General features: G+C 33.2%; 5 protein-coding genes and 2 pseudogenes across 5 annotated transcripts; 2 read left to right on the forward strand and 5 right to left on the reverse strand.

Moving 5' to 3' along the window:
• Positions 1110-4065, reverse strand: LOC104709257. The gene is made up of 2 exons (XM_019228676.1): positions 4007-4065; positions 1110-3342 (listed from the first exon to the last, which is right to left on the reverse strand). The coding sequence occupies exons 1-2, from the start codon at positions 4063-4065 to the stop codon at positions 1488-1490; spliced, it is 1914 nt and encodes a 637-aa protein (XP_019084221.1). The 3' UTR covers positions 1110-1487.
• Positions 4793-6679, reverse strand: LOC104706440 (E3 ubiquitin-protein ligase AIP2-like). Its single transcript, XM_010422635.2, has 5 exons — positions 6335-6679; positions 5934-6138; positions 5633-5835; positions 5142-5354; positions 4793-5059 (listed from the first exon to the last, which is right to left on the reverse strand). Exons 1-5 carry the CDS (start codon positions 6506-6508, stop codon positions 4910-4912), a joined length of 945 nt encoding a protein of 314 aa, XP_010420937.1. The 5' UTR covers positions 6509-6679; the 3' UTR covers positions 4793-4909.
• Positions 7503-9433, reverse strand: LOC104706441. The gene is made up of 2 exons (XM_010422637.1): positions 8058-9433; positions 7503-7901 (listed from the first exon to the last, which is right to left on the reverse strand). Exons 1-2 carry the CDS (start codon positions 9377-9379, stop codon positions 7511-7513), a joined length of 1713 nt encoding a protein of 570 aa, XP_010420939.1. The 5' UTR covers positions 9380-9433; the 3' UTR covers positions 7503-7510.
• LOC104706442 (eukaryotic translation initiation factor 2 subunit beta) lies at positions 10171-12911 on the reverse strand. Its single transcript, XM_010422638.2, has 10 exons — positions 12771-12911; positions 12367-12413; positions 12130-12244; positions 11980-12038; positions 11817-11874; positions 11625-11722; positions 11331-11476; positions 11074-11216; positions 10908-10993; positions 10171-10466 (listed from the first exon to the last, which is right to left on the reverse strand). The coding sequence occupies exons 2-10, from the start codon at positions 12403-12405 to the stop codon at positions 10395-10397; spliced, it is 816 nt and encodes a 271-aa protein (XP_010420940.1). The 5' UTR covers positions 12406-12413; positions 12771-12911; the 3' UTR covers positions 10171-10394.
• Positions 14100-14643, reverse strand: LOC104709258 (staphylococcal nuclease domain-containing protein 1-like). Its single transcript, XM_010425902.2, has 3 exons — positions 14441-14643; positions 14269-14343; positions 14100-14168 (listed from the first exon to the last, which is right to left on the reverse strand). The coding sequence occupies exons 1-3, from the start codon at positions 14597-14599 to the stop codon at positions 14124-14126; spliced, it is 279 nt and encodes a 92-aa protein (XP_010424204.1). The 5' UTR covers positions 14600-14643; the 3' UTR covers positions 14100-14123.
• LOC104709259 lies at positions 15448-16131 on the forward strand (annotated as a pseudogene).
• LOC104709260 lies at positions 17486-21133 on the forward strand (annotated as a pseudogene).

The following is a 26200-nucleotide window of genomic DNA, read 5'->3' on the forward strand; positions in this document are numbered from 1 at the left end:
CGAACGCCATTAAATATTGCTGAAAGTGCCAGTGAATTGAGTGTGGACAATGCTTTGTCAGATTTTGACCACTCTATTTTGGGTTTTTCAACAGCCACCTGATTCCCGTCAGAATCTACAACAACAGCCTGTTTCGGCGACTCCCATCCACATTCAACTGCTGTCCATGCATCTACATGAATTCCTTTAATTCTATGCATCATCAACACCTTCCACCTCCCATAATGATTTGGATCTAACATCAATAAGTCGTTTGCCATGAATAACATTGATTGTGCCTCCATGTTCTTCTTCCCAAGATCTTCACCCGTTGGTTGAGTTAGACTCTGCACAGATGCCTGCTCTGATACCACTTGTTAGTGTAGAAGAGACAAGAGACACACAATTTTTAACGAGGTTCAGCAAATGCCTACGTCCTCAAACTTTGTTGGTAATACTTCTTGAGCACAATTACAGTTAATGCTCAATATTGGACTTACACAAACCTAAGATCTTATCTTAGCTTGTTCCCAATCTATTCCCAACCCACTAAAAGATCCCTAAGATCAACAACACTGATCTACACCCAGGACTCTCACTTAGAAACAAAACCCTTACCCTTTTCTCCCAAAGATGCCAAAAGGCTTACAAGGTTTTTCCTCTCTTTTTCACGTTCTCAAGAGATAAGTTTCTAAGTCCTAGACCCTCTATATTTAAGGGATTTCGTGCCTCTGCCAAGGCTAACAACTTTCCTAAAATCAAGAGGAAATATTCCATTTAACATTATTCTTTGTTAAACGAATATTTCCTAATCCCATTAAATCTTCTAAATATCTTCAAGCTTCCTTTTTCTTTGTGCTTTACCTCCAAGTAATATCCCAAAACGTGCCTTAAGTATATCTTCATAAATCTTCAAAACCAAGACATATAGACAAAATCAACAAGCCTCTGATGCTCTTTTGTAGGACAGAGGCTTGAGCATACATCAGATGTCTGTTCCGAGACAAAAGCTTGTGCAGACATATTTTGTACAGCTTCCTGAACTTCATCTTCAACTTGAGCTTTCCCACATACACTTATAAAGAACATTGAAGCAGAAAAGGACCATGGATATATCAAGTTAACCACAATGAACCTAACAGAGTAAAAGGTTTTGATCATATCCATATTTGGTTTTCTACATGTTCTTCAGGTAATGTGGACTCATGGTCTTACGGTATATATGGTTCGAGAGTGATAATCGACAATTAACTACGCTGATCAACAAAGGAGAAGATAATGTGGGTTTGGGTCCGTTACTTAACGATATACTACGATTCTCGATGTCAAAGTTTCCTAACTCATCGTTGGATCATGTGAAGAGAGAAAGAAATTCGGCTGCTAAACAAGCTGCTACTTTTACTTCTATGTACACCCTATATACTGTACCACCTTCTTGGTTGGTTCACTATTTGTATCAACCTTATACAATATAATCAAGTTCAGTTGTTAAGAAAAAAAAAACAAATCTATAAATAAATTCTATAGAACATGTTATGATGGTCCATCTTAAATATTTTCCCTTGACAACGATTCTTACAATAAACGCATAATGGTCGAGAAATTTTACGTTTGGGAAGAGTCTGAACATCATTCTCCGATCCCCCTCCTACGTAATTATAGGGCTTCAAATATGGGTCTGCACCAATTACGCATTCAACATGAAAACATGTGTAGCATTCATTGCACCCGTAAAACACTTTTGCTCCCGTATCTTGTAAATTACGTTCGCACACCTCACACCAATATTTCTCGCTTACTTCGTCACCCCATAACAACGTGAGAGAATGTGTGTCGTAATGCTGATATTTTGCTTTGTATGGTAAGGTAACGCACCTGAAACATACAATAAAATTGCATTTCATGCAATTTAATTGTTTAAGACATCTTCTTTTGCATACGTCACACATACGTTCTACTCCTTGGTTTAAAGATATGAACAAGGGACGATGTTCATGACCTTTGTAATCAAACGGCTCAGAAATTGAAGCACACCTTACATCTAGATTAAAGCAGTTTCCACCTTTGTAATTGCACCCATAGCCAAAGCCATTATACGTACGACCACAAGCATCACATTCGGGAAAATCTCTATTGTGAAACTGCTTCATTTTAAGTGGATGAAGATGTAAGGCATGTTGAATTCTACGGGGAGCCTTAGCACATGTTTCATGGAGGATGAACTCACACTCCATACATGAATACAAGTCATCTTCATAGATAGGAAGGACACACGCTTGACAAAATTTTTTCTCGTCATAAAGTATATTGACCTCGAGCCGGAGATGATGGTCATGAAGAAAATAAAGTATCACTCCTTCAGATATCATTTCAAACGGCCCAACATCTTGTGTTATATCATCTTCTTCTGGTACACCTTCAAGTTCTTTTCCATCCCACACATTCTTCCATGTAGCACATATTGGATGAACAACATAATCGCTACACTTGTCACAAGTATACGCACCATAATCACCGTTAATACTTTGACGACAAACTCCACAAAACCGTTCTGATCTTGATGGAAAAGAAAGAGTGAAGGAGATACGATGGTGGTGACGTGATATCTTGATGATGTGTGGGAGATTCATACAATCAGCATGAGATACAAAGTTGCATCTGACACAAATGTTGGTGGGACAAACTTGTCTCAGCCAACCACAAAGGTTACAAGTTAAGCAAGTTTGTCTGGGGAAAAACATGAGAGGATGAATATGGTTTTTTTGTGGGTCTACAACAAAGGTTATTGGTTTCATCGCACATGTTGGATGCATAGAAATATGACATATCGTACAATGATACATTAACCCATTTGCTAATATTCTACAACATAAACACTCAATATTATCGAAAGTCATATAATAACGAGTGGAAAGTTGGAGAGGATGTTGAGGGTGGTAAGGATGATTAATTTTTAGTGGAGACTGGATACACTCCCTATGGAATTTTTTATCACAGTAGTTACAGAAGTAATAGTCTGTACCAAAATTTGAGCCATTGCATATGTCACACCCACCATTGGTATCAAATTCCTTATTGTTGCACCAAAACAGAGGGAGTACATGATGATCAGAAGAATCCGTTGTTGTAGGAATTACGTACTCGGGGGAAGAACTTAGTAGATAAATGCTATCATTAGCATAAGAAACGTCCTTTTGCTGTCGTTTAGTAGGACATAAGAAAAGAGGTTGAAGAGAAAGCTCAGCGGAGGAGGTTGGGGTATGTATTTGGGATATGGGACAATACTTAGGGTGATGGTATACCAAAAATAGTTTACCATTCTTTTCTACCTCATGAAATCCACCGTCAGTTAATTTGTCTTTTCTTTACTATATTTTTGTTACAGATTTTTTTTAAAAAAAAAATTGTTATACAGAATATCAAATTTTTAACAATTTCCATTATATATATGAAAAGATAATTCCAAAAGTGTTCTTCTACTTTTGATAATTGGATCCTTAACGTCAAAAAATGTGGTGGAATTTGTTCTTTTTCTTTTGTAGTGGTTATAATGTTCTTCTTTGCATGAAAATAAAGAATAAACTGTTCTTTACATATAATTTTCGTCATTTCTTAAATTTTATGACTTCAATATGCTATAAAAGTCGTGGCCAATTATTGAGCCAAATGGTTAGTACCAAAAAAAAATATTGAGACTTAATGAACTCAAACAAGAAACACGAAGAAAAAAAAAAGTAAGTTTTGAATTGGAAAGTAGAACAATTGAACTTTCGAGGTTTTAAGTTATGATGTGGAACACTGTAATAAAGTGTTGAAAATTCACGGTAGTCGGTTCCAAATTTGAAAGTTCACAAGGATTTTTATAAGAAAAGTGAGAAACCCTAAAAAATATGATGTTTGTGGCTGCTTGCAATTGATTTATATACGAACTCTTTCCGGATCTTACACGCTATAACTTGTCATCTCTTCATTCGAGTTTTGGTGTCCATTAGCTTTGAAACTTAAGCATTTTCAATCACAAAAGTACAATAAATCATGAAGAATAGGCTTTGCATGGACAAGAGCGATGAAACAGAAAAGGTCCATGGATATACTAAATCGACCTTCAAGTTCACCACAATGAACCTAACAGAGTAAAAGGTTTTGATCATATCCATATTTAAGGTGAAGTCATAATCTGGTGATTCTTCTTTATCATATTCCAAAACAACAACAAAAACGAAATAAGTATTTAAACTCATAAGCTCATAAACTCATAACCTAACAAAGTTGAAAAAGATAGATTGATCATTATAATTTTCCTTGAGATTGCATCCAATTACAGCAACCTTTACATTCTTTATCTGCAGATTGGTCAACAAAAACCCTTACCGACATCAAAAAGACAGATGTCCCAATAGGCAATGCCTCTATCAAGGAGGAGTTTCCGACTGCTTAGCAGAAGATCAAACCTCAGGGTTACAATAAGCTTTTAAAGCAAACTAAGTAAAACTTTATGTCAATATGGTTGATATGGTAATATTCTATCATGTATGCTGCTGTGTGTTGTATGATAGTCGTCTTATGTATAGGTTTGTTAGACAAACCGAAGATTTGTTTGCATGTCTGGAGTGGTCAGACATGTTTGTCTTTTTACAAGTCGCTCTAAGGGCAGAAGATCATCTCTACTGAAGAAACTACTATTGTGGATTTAGTAACAGTATCCTACAGTCGTCTTTTCTAAATAATACTCTTGTTGTTATGTTATTGAACTTGGTGTCTTAAGACAATCTGTGTGTTAAAGTAATGAAATCTTTGTTGCTGTTATATAAGCTTTCATTCAAAACAAATCGAGTCTCTTATTAAATAGGCCGTATAATTTGTGAGTAACGAATAACAAATGGGAGATGTTAGAGTACAAACAGTGGCAGTGTGCCATAAATTTTACAATCTAAACGTACATATATTCACCTCCGCGGACAGCATTCTCTGCGCCTTTCCTCTCTTCCTCAGCCTCTTTCTCCCTCTCTTTCCAGTTTTCGTATTTCTGATCGTCTGTTGGTAATTCATGACGACATATAGGGCAAGAGTTATGCTCGTCCTGCCACAAACAATTAGATCATAAGCTTTATGTTCTTGCTAATGCTTACCCTTAAGCTTTAAAAGAATGAAATTAATTTTACCAGCCAAGGCTTTAGGCAAGGAGGGTGGAATGTGTGCTTGCATGGCAGCTCCTGCATTTTGTCACCGATTACAAGATTCTCCTTGCAGATGCAGCATTCTGCCTCTGGTCCTAACTCTTTAAGCAGTTCCTCGCTAAAAACGATCACTGGAAGTTTCTCTACAACTTCTTTACTAGCTGGTGGAACTCTTGGTGGTCCACCATCTTCTAGCATCTGTATAAACACATCATATATATCAATTTTCAATCATAAGGCTAAGCAAAAAAAAAAAAAAACCTACCAATATCATTTTAGACTGGGGTTAAAGACTCTTGATACAAGAAGGAGACAAATAGCAAAGCCATATTTGAACACAGATTGCTTTAAACTCATCAGTATGTGAAATATCTCATTTTATCAGCAATGTGAGGAACATACAACAACGACATCATTTAAAACTAGTAAGGAAGACAAGAGAAAGGGCATTGCCAAAAAAAGATAAAAACAACTACCTCCGGGATAATACTGTCGAGACCGTTGATGAGTTCTTGCATCAAGTTGGCCGTATCCCCAAGAGTGTTGTTTTCAGTAGGACCATTATTAGAGGATTCACCAGCAACGATAGAAGCGAAAGCAGACATAAGATTCTGCTGCACTAGCCACTGAGGCTGTGGCGGCTCACGATCAACCGTTAAATGTCCCTCAAAAAGATAACCTGGAACAAATTCACAACAAAGAGTAATCATAAACTCACCCCAGATTCTCTCTTCAGGATAAACCATATGATAAAGCCAAACTAAATGCTTCACAAACCTTGTGAGGTCTCAGTGGGCTGGATATCAACTTCGGTTAACTGGTCCTTGGCTTGAGCAATGCAAGATTTCAAGTGTTTCTTCTCAGAAGCATCAGACACAAGCCGCTCAGCTTCCTCGAAAAGGCTCAGCCCCGCAACCCAAAACCCAGTAGCTGTATATCTTGTCTGGAGAACCGTTGCAACTCGAGATACAACTATATGAAACTGAAAATGGCCATCAAAACCAATATTGGTGTTAGAGAGGGTTACTAAAACAAAGAAATTGAACAAATTGAAACTCATATTGGATCAGTTGCAGATCCTTGACGTACGCATCAATCAACAATGGCTAGTATTCTAAAATTCCGAGAGCTAATTTTGAAATCTATGGTTACCTAAATTGAGTAAAATAAAACCAAACCTGTTTGCGGAGAGAAGGAGAGGAAGAAGAGTAGTGATCACGGAGGAGATTATGAATAGAACGAACGGAAGATTCGAATCTCAGCTTTTTGTTAAGCTGTTTCTGCAGATCATCGAGTTGAAACTTCAAGCTTTCCTCGGAAGGAGACGGTGATGAAGATGCTGCTGCATCCATTATATTCTAATTTAGGGATTGCGATTCGGGATTTGGGGGGTTTTGGTAAGAAGAAGATTCAAACGAATTCGATCAAATGAGCAAACGATTGATTTGATCTCTCGTCGTCTTCTTGGATTTGCTTTTCTTTTTGTAGGAGCAGAGAGATTTCTTGATCAGGAGGAAAGGGGTGACGTCGGTTGGTTTTGCTAAATCTACTTTGGTTCGGTTTGGTTTGGTTCGAGAAAATAGATTACATACGTCAAAATTACCGGTTTCACCTAAGAGAAAACCGAACCATTTTAATGTTTATAACTTTATATTTTTGAGATTTTTTTTTAAATATCTGAATTTGAATACACATCTTTAAAAATTTTACAACAATCCCCTATATAATAAAAACGGAAATACACAACTTTTTTTAGACTATATAATTTTTATAAGCTGTTTACAAAATAGGTTATATAGATTAAATATAGGTTAGTTACAAAAAGTTATAAATTAATTGGTCAATCTATGAGCTATATAAATACACTTAAGAATATCCCAAAGAATCCTCTTAAAAAGAATATTCCAATGATTTATACAATTTCCAAAATAAAATCTTTAGTATTCCATATATTATTACCAAATATATATTGTTAGGCATAAAAATATATTGTTAGCCGTAAAAAGGAATAAAATCTTTGCAATTTATCATATTTAATCGTGATTTCCGAGATCTTATTTTGCAGTTGAAAATAAAATCTTACCTAAGCGCGAATCATATTAAAAAACTTTCACCAAACATGTTCGAAAATTAAAATAAAAACAAATAACAAACATAATCATTTCTCATACATAAAATTACAAAATTAACAATAGAAAACTTATAAAATATGTGTCTTTTTCAAGCCATCATAATTAAAACTTACTAGATTTTATTGCATAATGTTTTATCTAATTTTTTTTTTAAAAACAATCATATAAATTATATTTTATTCTAAAATTATAATATAATTAAAAGGAATTTCAACTTGTGCTCTAGCACGGGTCCAAATCTAGTCTATAAATACATTCTATTGAACATGTTATGATGTAGTCTATCTTAAATATTTTACCTTGACAACGGTTCTTACAAGAAACGCAAAATGGTCGAGAAATCTTACGTTTGGGAAGAGCTTGAACATCATTTAGCGATCCCCCTGCTAAGTAACTATAGGGCTTCAAATATGGGTCTGCACCAATTACGCATTCAACATGAAAACCTGTGTAGCATTCATTGCACCCGTAAAACACTTTTGCTCCCGTATCTTGTAAATTACGTTCGCACACCTCACACCAATCTTTCTCGCTTACTTCTTCACCCCATAACAACGTGAGAGGATGTGTGTCGTAATGCTGATATTTTGCTTTGTGTGGTAAGGTAATGCACCTGAAACATACAACAAAATTGCATTTCATGCAATTTAATTGTTTAAGACATATTCTATTGCATACGTCACACATCGGTTCTACTCCTTGGTTTAAAGATATGAACAAGGGATGTTCATGACCTTTGTAATCAAACGGCTCAGAAATTGAAGCACACCTTACATCTAGATTAAAGCAGTCTCCATCTTTGTAATTGCACCCATAGCCAAAGCCATTATATATACGACCACAAGCATCACAACCGGAAAATTCTCTATTGTGAAACTGCTTCATTTTAAGTGGATGAAGATGTAAGGCATGTTGAATTCTACGGGGAGCCTTAGCACATGTTTCATGGAGGATGAACTCACACTCCATACATGAATACAAGTTACCTTCATAGATAGGAAGGACACACGCTTGACAAAATTTATTCTCGTCATATAGCATATTGACCTCAAGCTGGAGATGATGGTCATGAAGAAAATAAAGTATCACTCCTTCAGATATTATTTCGAACAGCCCAACATCTTGTGTTATATCATCTTCTTCTGGTACACCTTCAAGTTCTTTTCCATCCCACACATTCTTCCATGTAGCACACATTGGATGAACAACATAATCGCTACACTTGTCACAAGTATACGCACCATAATTACCGTTAATACTTTGACGACAAACTCCACAAAACCGTTCTAATCTTGATGGAAAAGAAAGAGTGAAGGAGATACGGTGGTGGTGACGTGATATCTTGATGATGTGTGGGAGATTCATACAATCAACATGAGATACAAAGTTGCATCTGACACAAATGTAGGTGAGACAAACTTGTCTCAGCCAACCACAAAGGTTACAAGTTAAGCAAGTTTGTCTGGGGAAAAACATGAGAGAATGAACATGGTTTTTTGGTGGGTCTACAACAAAGGGTTTTGGTTTCATCGCACATGTTGGATGCATAAAAATCTGACATATCGTACAATGATACATTAACCCATTTGCTAATATTCTACAACATAAACACTCAATATTGTCGGAAGCCCCATAATAACGAAGGGAAAGTTGGAGAGGATGCTCAGAGTGGTAAGGATGATTAATTTTTAGTGGAGACTGGATACATTCCCTATGGAATTTTTTATCACAGTAGTTACAGAAGTAATAGTCTGTACCAAAATTTGAGCCTTTGCATATGTCACACCCACCATTGGTATCAAATTCCTTATTGTTGCACCAAAACAGAGAGAGTACATGATGATCAGAAGAATCCGTTGTTGTAGGAATTACGTACTCGGGGGAAGAACTTAGTAGATAGAGGCCATGATTAGTATAAGAAACGTCCTTTCGCTGTCGTTTAGTAGGACATAAGAAAAGAGGTTGAAGAGAAAGCTCAGCGGAGGAGGTTGGGGTATGTATTTGGGGTATGGGACAATACTTAGCGTGATGGTATACCAAAAATAGTTTACCATTCTTTTCTACCTCATGAAATCCACCGTCAGAATCCATGACGATATCTCTTAATTTGTCTTCCTTTACTATATTTTTGTTATAGGTTTTTTAAAAAACAAATATTTGTTATACAGAATATCAAATTTTTAACAATTTCCATTATATATATGAAAAGATGATTCCAAAAGTGTCCTTCTACTTTTGATAATTGGATCCTTAACGTCAAAAAATGTTGTGGAATTTGTTCTTTTTCTTTTGTAGTGGTTATAATGTTCTTCTTTGCATGAAAATAAAAAATAATCTGTTCTTTACATATAATTTTCGTCATTTCTTAAATTTTATGACTTCAAGATTCTATAAAAGTCGTGGCCAATTATTGAGCCAAATGGTTAGTACCAAAAAGAAAATATATTGAGACAATGAACTCAAACAAGAAACACGAGGAAAAAAAAAACTAAGTTTTGAATTGGAAAGTAGAACAATTGTAAATTGTTTTGAAGATAAAAGAACTTTCGAGGTTTTTAAGTTATGATGTGGAACACTGTAATGAAATGTTGAAAATTGACGGTAGTTGGTTCCAAATTTGAAAGTTCACAAGGATTTTTATAAGAAAAGTGAGAAACCCTAAAAAATATGATATTTGTGGCTGCTTGCAATTGATTTATATACGAACTCTTTCCGGATCTTACACGCTACAACTCGAGATAAATTATCTCTTCATTCGAGTTTTGGTGTCCATTAGTTTTGAAACTTAAGCATTTTCAATTACAAACGTACAATAAAACATGATGAATAGGCTTTGCATGGACAAGAGCGATGAAACAGAAAAGGTCCATGGATATACTAAATCGACCTTCAAGTTAACCACAATGAACCTAACAGAGTAAAAGGTTTTGATCATATCCATATTTAAGGTGAAGTCATAATCTGGTGATTCTTCTTCATCATATTCCAAAACAACAACAAAAACGAAATAAGTATTTAAACTCATAAGCTCATAGCAAGTCACAGAAGCAGTAGAAGAGAAGCATTGAACCAACTCCATAACAAGCTCACTTCACCTTCCAATTTCTTAAGTCTTTCTGCGACCAACACGAGCAACAAACCCTTGCTTGATCTGAGTCACAGATCGTTGAGATCCACACTGCAAAGATGAAAAACAGAAGATTCAGGACAGAGCAAACACGTGAACATAAACACACAGTTTTATGCTTTATCTACATCATTGTCAGCCTCACATGACTCTTCAATTTAAGTCAGAGAATTATAATTCACTAAGAAATCTATGCCTCCTGATGAGTTTATGTTCACCGGGTATCAACTACAAGACAAAGCATAAAACTGTGTGTGTGGGTTGGGGGTAATCAACTGGAATATCACCAGCCTGTCTAAAAGAGAAATCATGCATGATAGAGGCTTTTGGCTAGTGAAAAGCATGAGGAGAAGACAATGGCATATACAAGCTTCTCTTAAAATTTTCAGTTCTCCATCATATGTAGGCAAGAAGAGTTTTTATTACTTAGTTGCGCAGAAAGTACAACAGAAACAAAGGAATGCATATCAAGATAAGAGCTAAAATCTATACCTTTTCGCATCTCAAAAAGAAGAGACGATTCTCCTTTGAAAGAATTGTGTCAGGGCTCTTGCAACCAAGGCAAATGACGTACTCAGCTGCAAATAACCGAAGCAATTAAGAACTCTCCAAATTGTTATTATTCACAAAGTTGGAGACTAGAGAGAAAGTTACTTACTGATATATCGCCGCAAAATCCCTTCAAAATTCTTAGGTGCAAACCTTCCCTTAACAACCAACCTTTGCTGCCCATCAAGCGAACCACTAGTACCCAACTCAGCAAGCAAGAAAGTCATGACATGATCTGGTTGACGATGCATCCTGATTTTTTTCAATGCAGATAATATGTGTCATACAGCCATCAAAAATATACAAGTATTACTCATTATGATTAAACAAATTTGAAGAGGAAGACAAGGAGGGGTTTGCTCGTACGTCTTGCAAAGGTCCATAAAGTTGACAAACACCGTCTTCTTTGTCCCTTCACGAAGAACCTGAGGAGGCCGCATAACTGTACGACGCCTATCTCCAGCAAGCTCCGGATTATTCTCACGGAGAATGTTAAAAACTCTACCAAGAAGCTGCAAATATAAGTCCCGTCAGGGGAGAGGGATTTTTGAAATGGATACTTTGACATACGAACAAATAAAGATAAAAATATTTTTCATAACCAATGAACATTGCAAATCAACATGGATTGATACAAAAAACCATCTACGATATACTCACCTCGTCATATATGTAGTCTCTATCACTTCCCTCCCAGGGGTAACGTTGCTGCTGAAGAACTATTCCCTCTGCCCCTTCTTCCTCCTCATTAGCAAGATCTGCAATATATTCTCAATAAGAATTTAACATGAAAAACATTCAAGCCCTAGTGAACGGTTAGTTAACAAAAAAAAAGAAAAAAAAAAACTATACCATCCAAATCTTCTCCAGCATCAACAATTTCATCATTCAACAAGCTTGATTCATCAAGCTAAACATAAAACAAAAAACAACATGAGGCACACATTATCATCCAAAACACAAGTTCAAAGAATCAAAAAAACCTTAAAAAGGCAGAAAACGTTAAAACACTCACTGGCTTCTTCTTCTTTTTCTTCATTCCAGCAAATGAACTCTCAAGACCACCATCATTAGCTACAGAAAAAGAAAAAAAAAGGAATTAGCCAAAAAAGTAACACAAACACCATTGAAAAAAACAAACAAACTGTTTCACAAATCATCGTACCAGGCAATGAATCAGATTTCTCAGGCTGTGAGGACTCTCCTACGTCCATAACAGGATCCTGAATCACAACTTTCTTCTTCTTCTTCTTCTTGGTTGGATCAAAAGGTGCGAGCTGCTGTAAAACGATGAACCAAAACACAAAAACACCAAATTCAATAATGACTTCTTAACAATCAAAATATCAATAACCTACACCGGTAAAATCGACACCTAAGAAACACAGGATCACTAATTTACCTCTTGCTCTTCCTTCATCTCATTGTTTTCGTCAGCCATGATTGCAACTGAGACAAAAAAAAAAACGATAAAAACACGAATGATAATAAGCACTCCGAAACCAAAAATAAAAAATAAAATCAGAATCAACATAATCTGTAACAACGATAGCTATACACACACAACCCCCAAAAATTAGGGTTTCGACATCAAAATCGATAATCTCAAACGCAACGAAAACAAATAACTAGATTCAGGAATAAAATTTTCGAATCCCAATATGAAATTAATAGATGATTATTATACCCACAGGTCAAGGAGGGTTCACAAGAGATAAAAAGGAACGCGGCTAGGTTAACCAATCTCTAAACTCAATTAACTCCAAAAGACAGATTGAACTTTGAGATCGACAGAAGGAAACTCACAAAGGGGTGTCGAAGCGAGATAGGCGTAAAGAGTAAACGAGGTTGCTTTGCGATGGGCGATGAATCTGTGAGAGAGAGAGAGAGAGAGAGAGTAAGCGGCGCAGGTCTGGTTTTAATCTGAGATAAGTATTAACCCTTTTTGCTCCTCCTCGTCCAAAAAATAGTGTAACTTATTATTCTTTTTATTATTATTATTATTATTATAGATAAATTTCAAAGACTTTATTTTTCATTTTCTTCAGAAAATTTAATATTTTATTTTTCCAGAAAAAATGAAAGATTAATTTTTTACTCTATAAAGTATTATTTTTTAGCATCAGAAAGTTTATTAGTATTACTTTATAAAATGTTTTAATACTAGCATTGATTAAATCAAAAAGAATATGATTTCTTTCTTAAAAGTTAAAACTGCGTGAAAAGTAAATTATATGGATTTCCACCAAAAAAAAAAGTAAATTATATGGAAATTATTATCAAGTAATGTATAAGTAAAACTAATAAAGAAATAAATTACTATGATATAGTATATACAGTATCAATATCAAAATAATAATAATTTAGCCTATTTTATATAATATAAATTATTTTCATTTTTAATATTTGTTTTAATATTAACATAGTTGGATATTTTTTTTCTAACATTAATTTTGTAAAATAAAATAAAAATCTAATAATAACTTACCTAATTTTGTTAATTATACTTTTATTATAGTACACACAAAAAACTTGTTTTTTCTTTTTTTCTTTTTTGGAGTAGGGTTTCGAACTTTCTATACGTCCGGGGATCTGATAAAAAGCAGCATAGTCATCGTCGCCTGAAATCGACAAACTGCCTGAAACCTAAATCCGGGGAGGATACGATACGAGACGACGATAATAATGGATATGGATATGCGCCGATACGTAGAAATGGAGCGCGATACGCAAGATGCGTGGAACGACGCTAGGAGACTAGCCGAGAAAAATGGTGTAAGTATAATTCTTTGATTTGTTTTTCCCTTTTACAGTAGTTAGAAAAAAAAAAGAGATTAGAGGAGAATCATCGAAGCTTTTGTAACCATCCATGATCTTCTTCTTCTTCTTCTTCTTAGATTTTCAATCTCAAGAGTAGTACATACGGATATCATGTTGAAATCTGTGATCAAGAGTCTCCTTGTCCTCCCGTTGTCTTCCTCTATGCGAAGATGAGCCTTCATCGTTACAATTTCGTCCAGGTTTGTTTAACAAAATCATATATGCATCTGTAAAACTGTAAAGCTCTCTATGCCTATTACTACATTATTCAATATCGTAATTTCTTCTTCTTCTTCGCAGGGTACAAAGTTTGAGCTGATTGGCGTACAGAAATAACTGTCAAGCAATAGCTTCCACTTTGTAATCCACTTTGAAAGCAACCTCCTGCTCAAAAAAAAAAAAAAAACAAACTGTTAATATAAAGAAACAAACTCAATTCAATAACCTATATAGCATAAGTGGTTGAAGAGTTCCAAGTTAGCACCTTTCCAATACAAAGCTTCCTAAGAAACTCTCTGCTTTCCCATGCAAAAGCCTCATCTATACCTCCCCTGCGAGCCTGAAACATGGACAAACCAAATAAAAAAAATGAGAAAGCCTAATTCTAAATCATAAATGTCAGTGAAAAAAAAAAAAGAGTGAAATAGGAAGCAAACCAGCTTAGGAGCCATAAGAGAAGAAAGAGTGATGGTTTTTTCCGGTGGTGGGCCAGATCTGGTGTGGGTCAAAGCAGTGATCACCAAGCAGTCTCCGGAGGTAACAGCCTTAACTCTCCCTTTGAGCCACTGGTTCTCAGTTGCTGCCACAGTCGCCATGTTTTGGGTGATTTGGCTTAAGACCTACATACACAAAGACAAAAAGTAATCGATACAAGGAAAAAAAAAAAAAAAAAGGTTGGTAACCACTTATTACTACCACACAATCAAAAGACAAAGACTAAAAAACACTCTGAAAACCATAGTAAAGTTTTCAAAAAAGTTTTTTTTTTTTCCCTTTTTTCCAAACATGATACATTGGTTCACAATTCTCTTACACGATCCCTATACTTAAGAATTAATACACAACCAAAATTCACAATTCTCTTACAGATCGGTACGTGAAAAATTAACAATTTTAAATCATTGAATCATACAAAAAAAAATAAACACATGCATCTCGATTAATATCATCATTCATGACGAAGCATCTACATTAGCCTCGATCTACACGAGAGAGCTCGATCGAGCTAAGGGGAACGAATGAATCACACACCAATAGAAACGTACGCAGCGATCGCAAAAATAGGACAAAAGAGATCAGATTCATGATTGAATTCTAAACCATACAATCCAATTAGAATCAACGAAACAGATAGATCTAAGATCATTCGATTAATTAATAACATTCGATAATTCCGATGANGCACTACATTAGCCTCGATCTACTCGAGTGAGCTCGATCGAGTTAAGGGAACGAATGAATCACACACCAATAGAAACGCACGAGCGAGCGAGCGATCGCAAAATAGGACAAAAAAACAAAAAGAGAGATGAGATTCATGAAACAAAAACAAAATTCTTCTTGCATCATTATTATTATTAACTGTCATGATCATCCAATGAACTTTTTTTCTTTCTAAATCGTTTGTATATATATATATATATATATATACATATATAGGGGAACCAAGAGATGGCAAAGGGTTTTTGACGATGCCAGATATGACCTTGCCTACGTGCCTGCCAGAGAATCCTTTTCAAACATTTTACCTGGTAAGATCACACACTATTTTGATTTGCCGGTCTTATGAGTATGATCAACAAGTTAAGTAGTAGTAGTATAGTGATATAGTATGTTTTTTTTGGTCTCATTCAGGTGAAGGAATCTGAGCTGCAAGAGACTTCCTGAATTCGTCTATATCTGGAACTTGCTGTTGCCAAAACTGATAGGCATTGGAAAGCTACGGGTGCTGGTCTCCCCGACTTGGAGATTGTAAACGTGGCCATTGATGCCGCCAATGATGAGGAAGGACTCTACGCCAATAATGCTGTTTTCTACATAAGGTACAGGGACTTGTACAAGGCTACCCTTGGTGAGCCTCTTGATCGCATTGCTATTGTTAGCAGAAGCTTTGATAAGCCTACCGGATGCTTCTGTCTCGTCGGTCAGTCTCTGAGTTCCGATGTTATACCTAATAACCGTATGATTGCTAATGAGGAGGATACGGGGTGCTCCAGTTTCATGGGTCAGATTCAGAGTCCACAGAACTTCCTACTCAACTCTCTTCACCTCTAGGTGATCATGAAGCCGCTATGAGAACTCGAGAAATGAAGAAGCTACCGGGAGACCCTATGGTGCTTTCTTTACTCGTTAAACTATTTGAAAGATAATTTACTAAGACTTAAGTTATTTGAATTGTTATGTAGATTGTGTCTTTGTGTGGTCTTCTGAAAGTGTCGTCGTGCTTGAATAATAATGTGTTTTGCTTGATGCAGCAGTTATGGTTTGTTGAGGGTTTCTCTGTGGTTTTATGTTTACATATAATGTCTCTCCTTTGTAACATCTATCGAATCGGGTTATATTGTATTTCTTCAAGTATCAGAGAGTCATTCTTCTTCCTGCTTTCAGTATTTTTCCTTTTCATTTCCCTCTTGGTAATTGACCCTTGGTACCTAGATAAACTACTGAAGGAGAATGTTCCTTACACAGCTTACTCTGAAACCCAATAATTCATCTGATGGCACTGGAAGATTCAACCCCACACCTGCCAACCTTAGAGCTGATGTAAGTGTAAGAATCTCTCACTTTTACCCTCAGATGAATGTTTATTTGGTCTTCTTTCAACCTTTCTGTCTGTTTTGCATCACTTGTTTCAGAAAATGTCTGATTCTTGCTTGAACCTTGTCTATGTGTTGCTTCTGTGTGTTTATTATGGTTCTTTATCTAATCATCTCTGAGTTTTCAACTGTTTTTATAGCCTGAAAAAGTCACACAATGTTAGATTCTTGGTTGAACCTAACAGTTTGTGTTATTGTCTTCTCGATCTGTTAATCATTTGGTTAATCTCCTAGTCTCTGATCAAAGTGGACGATGAGTTTTTTCTTTTTCTTTATTTAACTAAGTATTTGCATGCTGACTCAACTCTTTTGTTTGTTTCTGATTTACAGCTTGTTTATGATGTAAGTTTTGTTTCCTCGTATTTTCTTTTTAACTAATAATGAAGAAAAATGTTGAATTGAAGCCTCGAGAGGCAGCATATGATGGAAGGAAACATGATGCTGAGTCCAAGAGTGGCCTTGATGTAAGTAAGAAGAAACAAGGTCGAGGTCGGGCTAATAATGATGTGACAAAATCTCAGTTTTTGGTTGCACCAGTATCAGCTGCAAGTCAACTGGATCTCTCTGATCAAAAGGTTAAATACTATTTCCTTCATCTGATATTACATGACCAGTCTTGTGGTTCATCGAGGATTTACATATATTGGACTTAATTTGATTGACAAAACGTTGGCATGAGTTTGATGTTCTTATCCGTTGTAAAACCTTGTTTAATTGTCCTATGTGAGAAAATGAGTAGGACAAGAAAGAATTACAATACCTTTTCCAACTTTTTTTTATTGAAGAGAATCTTTATCTCAGATTTGCATTGATATTGGCAACCCAACGTAGTTTATCAGTGATTATTTATTCTTTAGGATTTTAGGCCTGATGGAGAGCCCAGGAATGGTGAATGCTATGTACAGGATGTAAGTTTCTCCTCTATTGTCCTTTACTTCGTAATCATCTCATTTTGTAGGTAGGACTTATCTGCATCTTATAAGTTGGGTACAATAAGCGATCGGGATTATTATTCTGCTACAGTGAAACCGCATAGTTATATCTTTCTTTATAACTCAGGACGGCGTCAAGATTCTTCTGAGTATCACCACCTTGTCCGGAAGCTCGAGAATGTATTGTGTGAATGCCTTTCAGATTTAGCCAATCCTGCTTATGCTATTACCATTTTTGTCTGTTCGCATTCCCCTGCCCTGCTAATAATCCTAATAATGATCTATGCAGGAGGTAAAAGATCTGGAAGATCTGGAACAACAAGGGAAGCAAAAGGTAGGCAAAATTTTATGATCTTTTGTTACATTTTCCACCTACTATGGCATGGTTACTTTTACTGTTATCAATGATTCTGGGAGACTCGTAGAGAGTAAAATACAGTTTCCTCATTAGAAGCATTGTAGTTCTATACCGAGAAAGATAATTCATTCACAGTCTCCTGATTTGCTTTGAATGCTCACTAAATTTAATGATGGTGTTGCTGGTAGAGAACTGAAATATCTGAGAAGGCTTGGATTGCGTATATACTCCATTTCCAGTATAAATGCTCTTTTCATAAAGCATTTATTAACATGCAATCTATTGCGGATAAGGTCTCAGGGCATCCCCATTGGGGGTTTTAATTTTGAGCCTCTTATGCACTATTTGAATTTTTAATGAATAAATTATTTACTGTTTTAAAAATAAGACCCCTTGATCTCCTAATTAAAATTATCCCCTCCAATGGTGGGATATAATTTTGAGTCTCTTATTTTTTAAAAGATAGTTTTTTTAAATTAAAAAGTTTCATGACACAAGAAATAAAAATGTGTGAGTTACAGCAAGAACAAAAGTCTCTTCATTAATCAGCAATCCAGTTTATTGCCAACAGTTTTAAAAATTACTATAAGAGGTTGTTTGTATATGAAATAAGCAGCACAAACAATATCATGGAGATGCAACATAAGAGAAAGATTAATGCATACCCATTAGATTAAACAATATGAATGCGGAACCAAATTGTAACGAATGAGGATCAACATTTTGGCCTTTTAATCACTGGGTATATTCATATCAACACCCTCTAGCAATATCCTAGTTAGTGTAATGAATCAATTATTAATATTCTATGGCTGCTTTTCCTGATATTCTTCAGAATTTTTACAATCTTATGCAAATCATGCTGAATTATTTGATATGTGCTAACTGCAAGCTCTCTTTTTCTTTTGGCAGACAACCAAAGTAATCTTTGACCTCCTCATATCTGTTTCCAAAACTGAGCGACAAGAAGCAAGATCGAAAGTCAGACGTGATTCTCTGCGATTAGGCAGTGTTGGTGTTCTCAGGTCTGCCATAATGTTTTCATATAAGTTCTTTTGGTCTTAGTATCTATCCAATATATCCTTCATTTATGTGGTCATTTAATAAAACATGTATAGCAAATACAAATTTGCTTTCTAGTAAAATCATTAAACTAACTCGAGTAGAGTTTTAGATAGAAATTATTTTTCACGTTTCCCCTCAACCCACAGCTCTCTTCTTTGTTAGGTTACAAGGTTCTTTTCTTGATTTGTGATTAAAATTCAATCCATCAGCTGTGTGGCTATTTTGGTATTTCCAGGACTGGAACGATCGTAGCCGAGGCATGGGAGGACGGCCAAATGTTGAAAGATCTGAATGCTCAACTTGTAAGTTAAGCTGTTGATCAAGGAATTTTCATTAAACTAATATCAATAATCCTTGAAGTAACTGTTTTGATTTTTTTATAAATTGTTATGAGCCAAATCTTTTTCTTAGAATTAAGAATGATATTGAAAGCTTAGCTCCCTTTTAACGCTAATTCTCTGTTACACATCGCAAAAAGAAGAGACGACTAAGATTACAACTTAATTTAACCTAAACACCCAATCCTAATATAATAATTTATTTAAAATAATTAAACTAAAATAATAAAAACCAAAACACCAAAAACTCTTTGTCAACCATAGTCACGTATCATATATATGCAAGTTGCAACGAGAAGAGACAATTGCTGGAAAGCAAGGAGGCTATTGAGAGACAAAAAAAGCTCCTTAAGAAACGAAAAAATGGTGGTATGTTACCCCAACCCTTCTTAGTTTGTCAGTGAAGTCGCAGTCTCAAGTAATGTATGTTGTGATATTTTCCTTCTGCAAATTGTTATGATGTGTAGCACCCTTGGTTTTTCCATTTGGTTGTAGATAAGAGTGACGGAACTGACACAGAATCAGGAGCACAGGAGGAAGATGTCATCCCTGACGAAGTTTACAAGTCTCGTCTTGCTAGTATTAAGCGGGTATGTTTCTCCTTATGTATACGTCAGCTTCTTGTTTCCTCTATGTTGATTGGGTTCTGGTTATGTATTATATGTGTATTGATTTTACCTTTCAGGAAGAGGAAGTTGTTTTGCGTGAGAGAGAAAGGTACACATTGGAGAAGGGGCAGCTTATGAGGGAGATGAAGTGCATACGAGATGAAGATGGTTCTCGTTTCAACATTTTGCGAGTAGCCGATATGCTCTTCTAAATCTTCTTGGTAAAGGTGGCGGATTTAGTGAAGTCTATAGGGTCAGAACATTGATAGATACTACATTATTTTTACATGTGAGAAATATTTTGCGCTAAGTCAATCTTACGTATTTTAAGCAGGCATATGATATGGTGGATCATAGATATGTTGCGTGCAAGCTTCATGGATTAAATGCTCAGTGGAGTGAAGAAAAAGAAGCAAAGTTACATCCGCCATGCCAACAAGGGAATGTGAAATCCATAAAAGTCTTGTGCATCACCACATTGTTCGGCTTTGGGATAAATTTCAATATCGACATGCATCCGTTGTGGAATATTGTAGTGGTAAATCAGAATTCCCTTCGTAGATAAAACAAGGATCTTATCCTGGAGTGTAGTTCTCTCACTCTAATGTTTTGAATTTCTAATGCAGGAAAAGACCTTGATGCTGTTTTAAAGGCAACACCTAATCTTCCGGAGAAAGAGGCGAGGATTATCATTGTGCAAATAGTTCATGGCCTTTATGATCCGAAGCCCGGGAATGTTCTATTTGATGAGTTTGGAGTAGCAAAAGTGACTGATTTTGGTCTAAGCAAGATAGTGGAGGACAATGTTGGTTCTCAAGGTATGGAGCTTACATCACAGGGAGCTGGAACATACTGGTAAGCAATCTAGTTTTCGTCTCCTTGATATGGTCTCTTATGTTTTTAGTCTCTTCTAACAAGGTTCTGTAATTCAGGTACCTCCCCCTAGAATGTTTTGAGCTTTGCAAAACTCCTTGATCTCATCAAAGGTCAGTGATTTGGTCAATGATGTCCTTATCAGATTATGTTATAAAAGTTCTGTGGTATTAAACTGTTTTGACACTCAGGGTGATGAATGGTCGGTTGGTGTTCTGTTTTACTATATGCTATTTGGAAAGAGACCCTTTGGACATGACCAGAGCCAAGAACGGTTACTACGTGAAGACACAATCATTGAAGCCAAAAAATGGTCATGGAACCGTATCTCCATGTTCTCACGGCTGCATTGCATTTGACATGATAATAAAATTAGATTTTAACTTTATTCACTCAATTTCAATGAATAACATTTATAATTTTCATATCAACAAAATGTGCACTGTATCAAATTTATACCTTATTTAATATTTTATAAAAACTAAAAATTAATAACACATAATTCTCAAAAAAAAAATTTGAAAACTAATTTTATCTCATATTTAAAAAAATAACAATATCTTAAATATATTTGTTTCATATTTTGTAATCTCATAGTAATAGTTTACTACTTGTCCAACATTATCATAAATTAATCAAAAATTCAAAGACGTTATTTATTTAAAGATGAGTATCTACAATCCTTTTCTTTTAGGATTAATAATTGACAGTATAATTTATGTGAAAATTTGACAGTATAATTTATTTAATTTAAGAGAATTTGTAAAAAATGCCTTTTTTGAGATATCCCTTTTCAAAAATACCTTTTTTTTTTGAACATTTTCATTTTTATCCTCTTTTACACAATTACAATATGTTAAATTAATTTTAGATTTTTTTTAGGTTTGGGTTCTATATTTTATATTTAGGGTACAGTTTTTAGGAGGTAGGGTTTAGTATTTGGGGTTTAGAGTTTAGAATTTAGTCATTTTATATATCAAAAAGGGATATTTTTGAAAATGGATACCATAAAAGGGTATTTTTGAAAAGTGACATAGATAAAAGGGTATTTTTGAAAATATTGTAATTAATTGTATAATTTTCTTAATTCTTTTTCTAATAGAATTAGTAATTGAAAATTAGAATTAGTATTATTTTTTATATACATATATGAATTATCTTTTTATATTTATTATATTGTTTAAATTTTTAATTTCTTATAATTTACAAATAAGTTAAAACAAAGTTTTTGTATAACACATGACAAAATCTTTAATTGTTAAATTAACATGTGTCGCGATCACATGAGTTACTAACTTGGAAAACCAAGGTTTATATAATAAGATAATATTGAATACGCTATCAAATCATTCACCGATTGAGTATCATATTTTTCTCACATTATGTTAATCACTAATTTTAACACATTAAACTTTTTCATACTTTAATCATTTTTCTGTATAAATTTCTTTTTACTATATGATTATAATAAATAATAATTGCAATTAAATTGCAAATATTTTCCTTATTAATTGCACATATTTTCCTATTGAAATTAATAATTTAATAAATATTGTATGGAGTCGCGGTGGAGTTGGTGATAAAGATTATTGCTTATAATTTATAAAATAATAAAATTTCAATTTTAATTATAATTTACATGTAACATAGAAATCTACTTTAAAATTTTATTAAAATGGTCTAATTATAATCAAAATTTTTAAGTTTTACAAAATTACGATTTCTTTCTTAAAACCGTGAAAGTGACATATATAGAAAAATGTGTTGTTGAATATATATAAACTAACAAAGAAAGAAATCAGCATATATATATATATATTGTCAAAGATAATAATCTCGCATATCTTATTTATTATAAATTGCTGAATTTTATTATTTAATATAGTAAAGCTAATCTATGTTATGCAAAGCTAGTTTGAATATCACCTAAGTATTAAAGAAAGAGACAAAAACAGAGATTTAAATACAAATTATTGATGTATATTTACAAAAAAAAAAGAGAGAAATATCTAATCTATTAAAGGAGAAGTCGAAAGAGCTCACAACCAATCTTACAAAAATTGACGTCGTTTACCCTTAAAAAAAATTTTGGACAAGCTTTTCTCCTCTATTTAGGTTGCTGAAACGCACCACATTCATCCTCAGACTTAAGATTACTAATTTGCCATTAATGAGATTCAAAACTGGACCTTTTTACCCTTCTCTAAGTTTTAATTTAAAAAAAATAATAAAAAACAAAAATTGAAAAAAAACGAAATTTGTTTTACAAAATCGGAAATCTAATATATTTACACAATATCTCTTTTTAGAAAAAATGGAAGATAAATATTAGAATATATTACGAATATTTGTTTAAAGAAAATTTCTATTTTTTTAAATATTAAAATGGTAAAGATAATTATGACATATTTTTCTTCTAAGCTATATATATAGAGGCTCAGCCAAAACAGTAGAAGTCGGATTCATAAAGCTAAAAATATATTTTGAGAGTATAATGTTTCTTTTGTATTATTTTGGTTCTAATGAATCAACTTTACTATTGTATGATTTTGATTTTTTTTTTCATGTTGATGTACTATCCATATGCTTTGGTGCTTTGCATGATTAATTTTTATGCTGCTATAATTTTTAATCATTTTGTACTGTTTGGTTATGTTTTAGGTGTACCTGCCATGGGCCATGGATGTTTTTTTGTATATCAAAAACAAGATTGGACGAACAAGTTGATGAAGCAAGCATAAAAAATCAAATCGGTAAAGTATTTTTAATAATTGTATTTATTTTATTTTTTATAGTGGTGATTGTTATTCAATTTTATTCTCTTGGTTAAACATGATCATATTTTTATTCCATGATTTTTTATTCTACAAGCAAATGAGCAAAGACAACTTTTGACAATTTTATATGATTCATCGGATTCTAATTTTTATGTTTTTTTTTTGTAGTGGTTGTTTGGAAAGCAAGATCAAGCAATCATAGACTTTGTCTATGGATTCTCTATCTTTAAAACATATAGGTTGTATTATTTTCTATATTTTGTTTTATAGTTTAGTAATTGGAAATAAAATTTTATATGTAATCTAATACATATTTTTTTTTGTTTCAGTTGAATTCATGGATGATCATTGATCATAATTGTGGATCTACAAAACTGAATATAATGAAATTCAGGTATTAATTTTTGCTAATCTGAATCTTTATTTTTTTTAAATAATATTGTTGCTAATGTTTTTTTTGTAATAATTATAGTTGTAGAAAAATTATGGTAGATTATGTTAATAACAAAGTTATGGTAATTTTCTAAAAACTTGGATTTCTTTCTGTTTACAAATAGATTTAAATTATAATTCTATTTATATGTAACCTGTTACATAATTTTTTTTTGTTTCAGTTGAATTCATGGATGATCATTGATCATAATTGTGGATTTACAAAATTGAATATAATGAAATTCAGGTATTAATTTTTGCTAACCCGAATCCTTAATTTTTTAAAATAATATTGTTGCTAATATTTTTTGTAATGATTATAGTTGCATAAAAATTATGGTGGATTCTATTCATAAAAAAATTATGGTAATTTTCTAAAGACTTTGATTTCTTTCTATTTATAAATAAATTAAATATTTTTTATGACAAATATTTAAATAAATATTTGTGACTAATATTTCTTCATAAATATTTGTGACTAATATTTCTTCTTCCTCCTAAATTGATAGAAAGAAGAAGGAAGGAATATTAATTGGATTTGGGACTTTATATCTCAGAGATTTTCAAGAATGAAAGAGATTAAGGAAGATTAGGAAGAGTTTTTTTTAACAATTTACAATTATTGTTTATTTGAAATTGCTTTAGATGGATAAATAATATATAATAAATAGTAAATTTTTCATTTTGTTTAATAAAAAAAATCAGAAATCTAAATTTTATGTCTCATTGAAAATTTAAAATTAGTAGAAAATAAATACTAGAATATATTACAAATATTTCTTTGAGAATATCGCTGTTTTTAAAATTAGTAAATTTCTACAACCTTTTGTTTCACTTTTAAAATTATTTTTCTTTTAAAAACGAAAATTAGAAAAAAAAAACAGAAATCAAATATTCATATCCAATTTAATATTTTTTAAATGAAAAATAAATACTTAAATCTTTGTAAATATTTGTTTCAAAAAAATTTATATTTTCTAAATTGTTAAATTTCTATAGATAATTATGACAGTTTGATTTGGATAGAAGGAATTAAAAATCTCGAGAGGATATACTAAAAATATCCATTTAATTTGATGATATGACACAATCTTTTGTGATCTCGACAAAATCTCATAGGGTTGATGTAAATCTCCAGAAAACCCATGTTATTCCGGCTGGATACTCTATCACCAAAAAGAGCAACAAAGATTCTAAATAAGACAAAATGTCATGACAATTAAAATGTATATATATTGAAAATATAAACGAGTAATTTTAACAAATTATTTTTCTTTCACTTTTAAAAATAAACTATTTAAAAATTGAATTATTATTTTTTAAACAAAAATTAGAAAATCTCAAAAATAAAATCATCGAATCCCATTTTAAATTATTAAAAATGGAAAATAAATACTATTTTTAAAGATTAAATTATAACTTCTCTTTTAGTTAATTCTTTTCCATTTACATTTTTGTTGGAATCCTTTTTAGCCTTATAATTAATTTACTTTTTGGTTTGTTAAATTAGTTGAACTATTATTTAAAAATATATTTGCCCACACAAATTTATAAAAGAATTGAATTAGTGATATATTTGACCACAAAAAGTTTAGACAATAATTCTTTTTAAAAAAGTTTTTTCCCGCACAATTCAAATTGTTATTTGGTTAATTGAATGTAATTTATTTTTCGCAAAACAAACTTATAAATAAGTGTTTAACTTTACTGTTGTAGGTCTAATGTTGACACAAGCTCAGATAGAAAATATATTTTTAACTGAAATAGAATTGATGTTGCGATCGAATGGAACGTCTCTTACGGCGTTTGAGAAAATGCCTAAACCAGATAATAGTATGATGAACACATGTGTAAATAGGCTTATCGCAGATGAGAGAATATATAAGCCTCATAAACAACTGGAATTGTACAATGAGTTGTTATCTATGCTAACTGAGGAGCAAAGACGTGTTTATGAAGAAATCATTCACTCTGTGAATCACGACAAATGTGGTATGTTTTTTGTTCATGGATTTTGTGGTACTGGAAAACTTTCTTGTGGACTATTCTTGGTGCTGATATAAGGCCTAAAGGTAATATTGTTCTGAATGTTTCTTCAAGTGGTATAGCTGCTTTGCTTTTGGAAGGTGGTAGAACGGCTCATTCAAGATTTAGTATTCCAATCAATCTTAATAAATATTCTGTGTGTACTATTGATGCCGAATCGGATCTTGCTGA

The sequence above is a fragment of the Camelina sativa genome, chromosome 8 (assembly GCF_000633955.1).
Source record: "Camelina sativa cultivar DH55 chromosome 8, Cs, whole genome shotgun sequence".
NCBI classification, from domain to species: domain Eukaryota; kingdom Viridiplantae; phylum Streptophyta; class Magnoliopsida; order Brassicales; family Brassicaceae; genus Camelina; species Camelina sativa.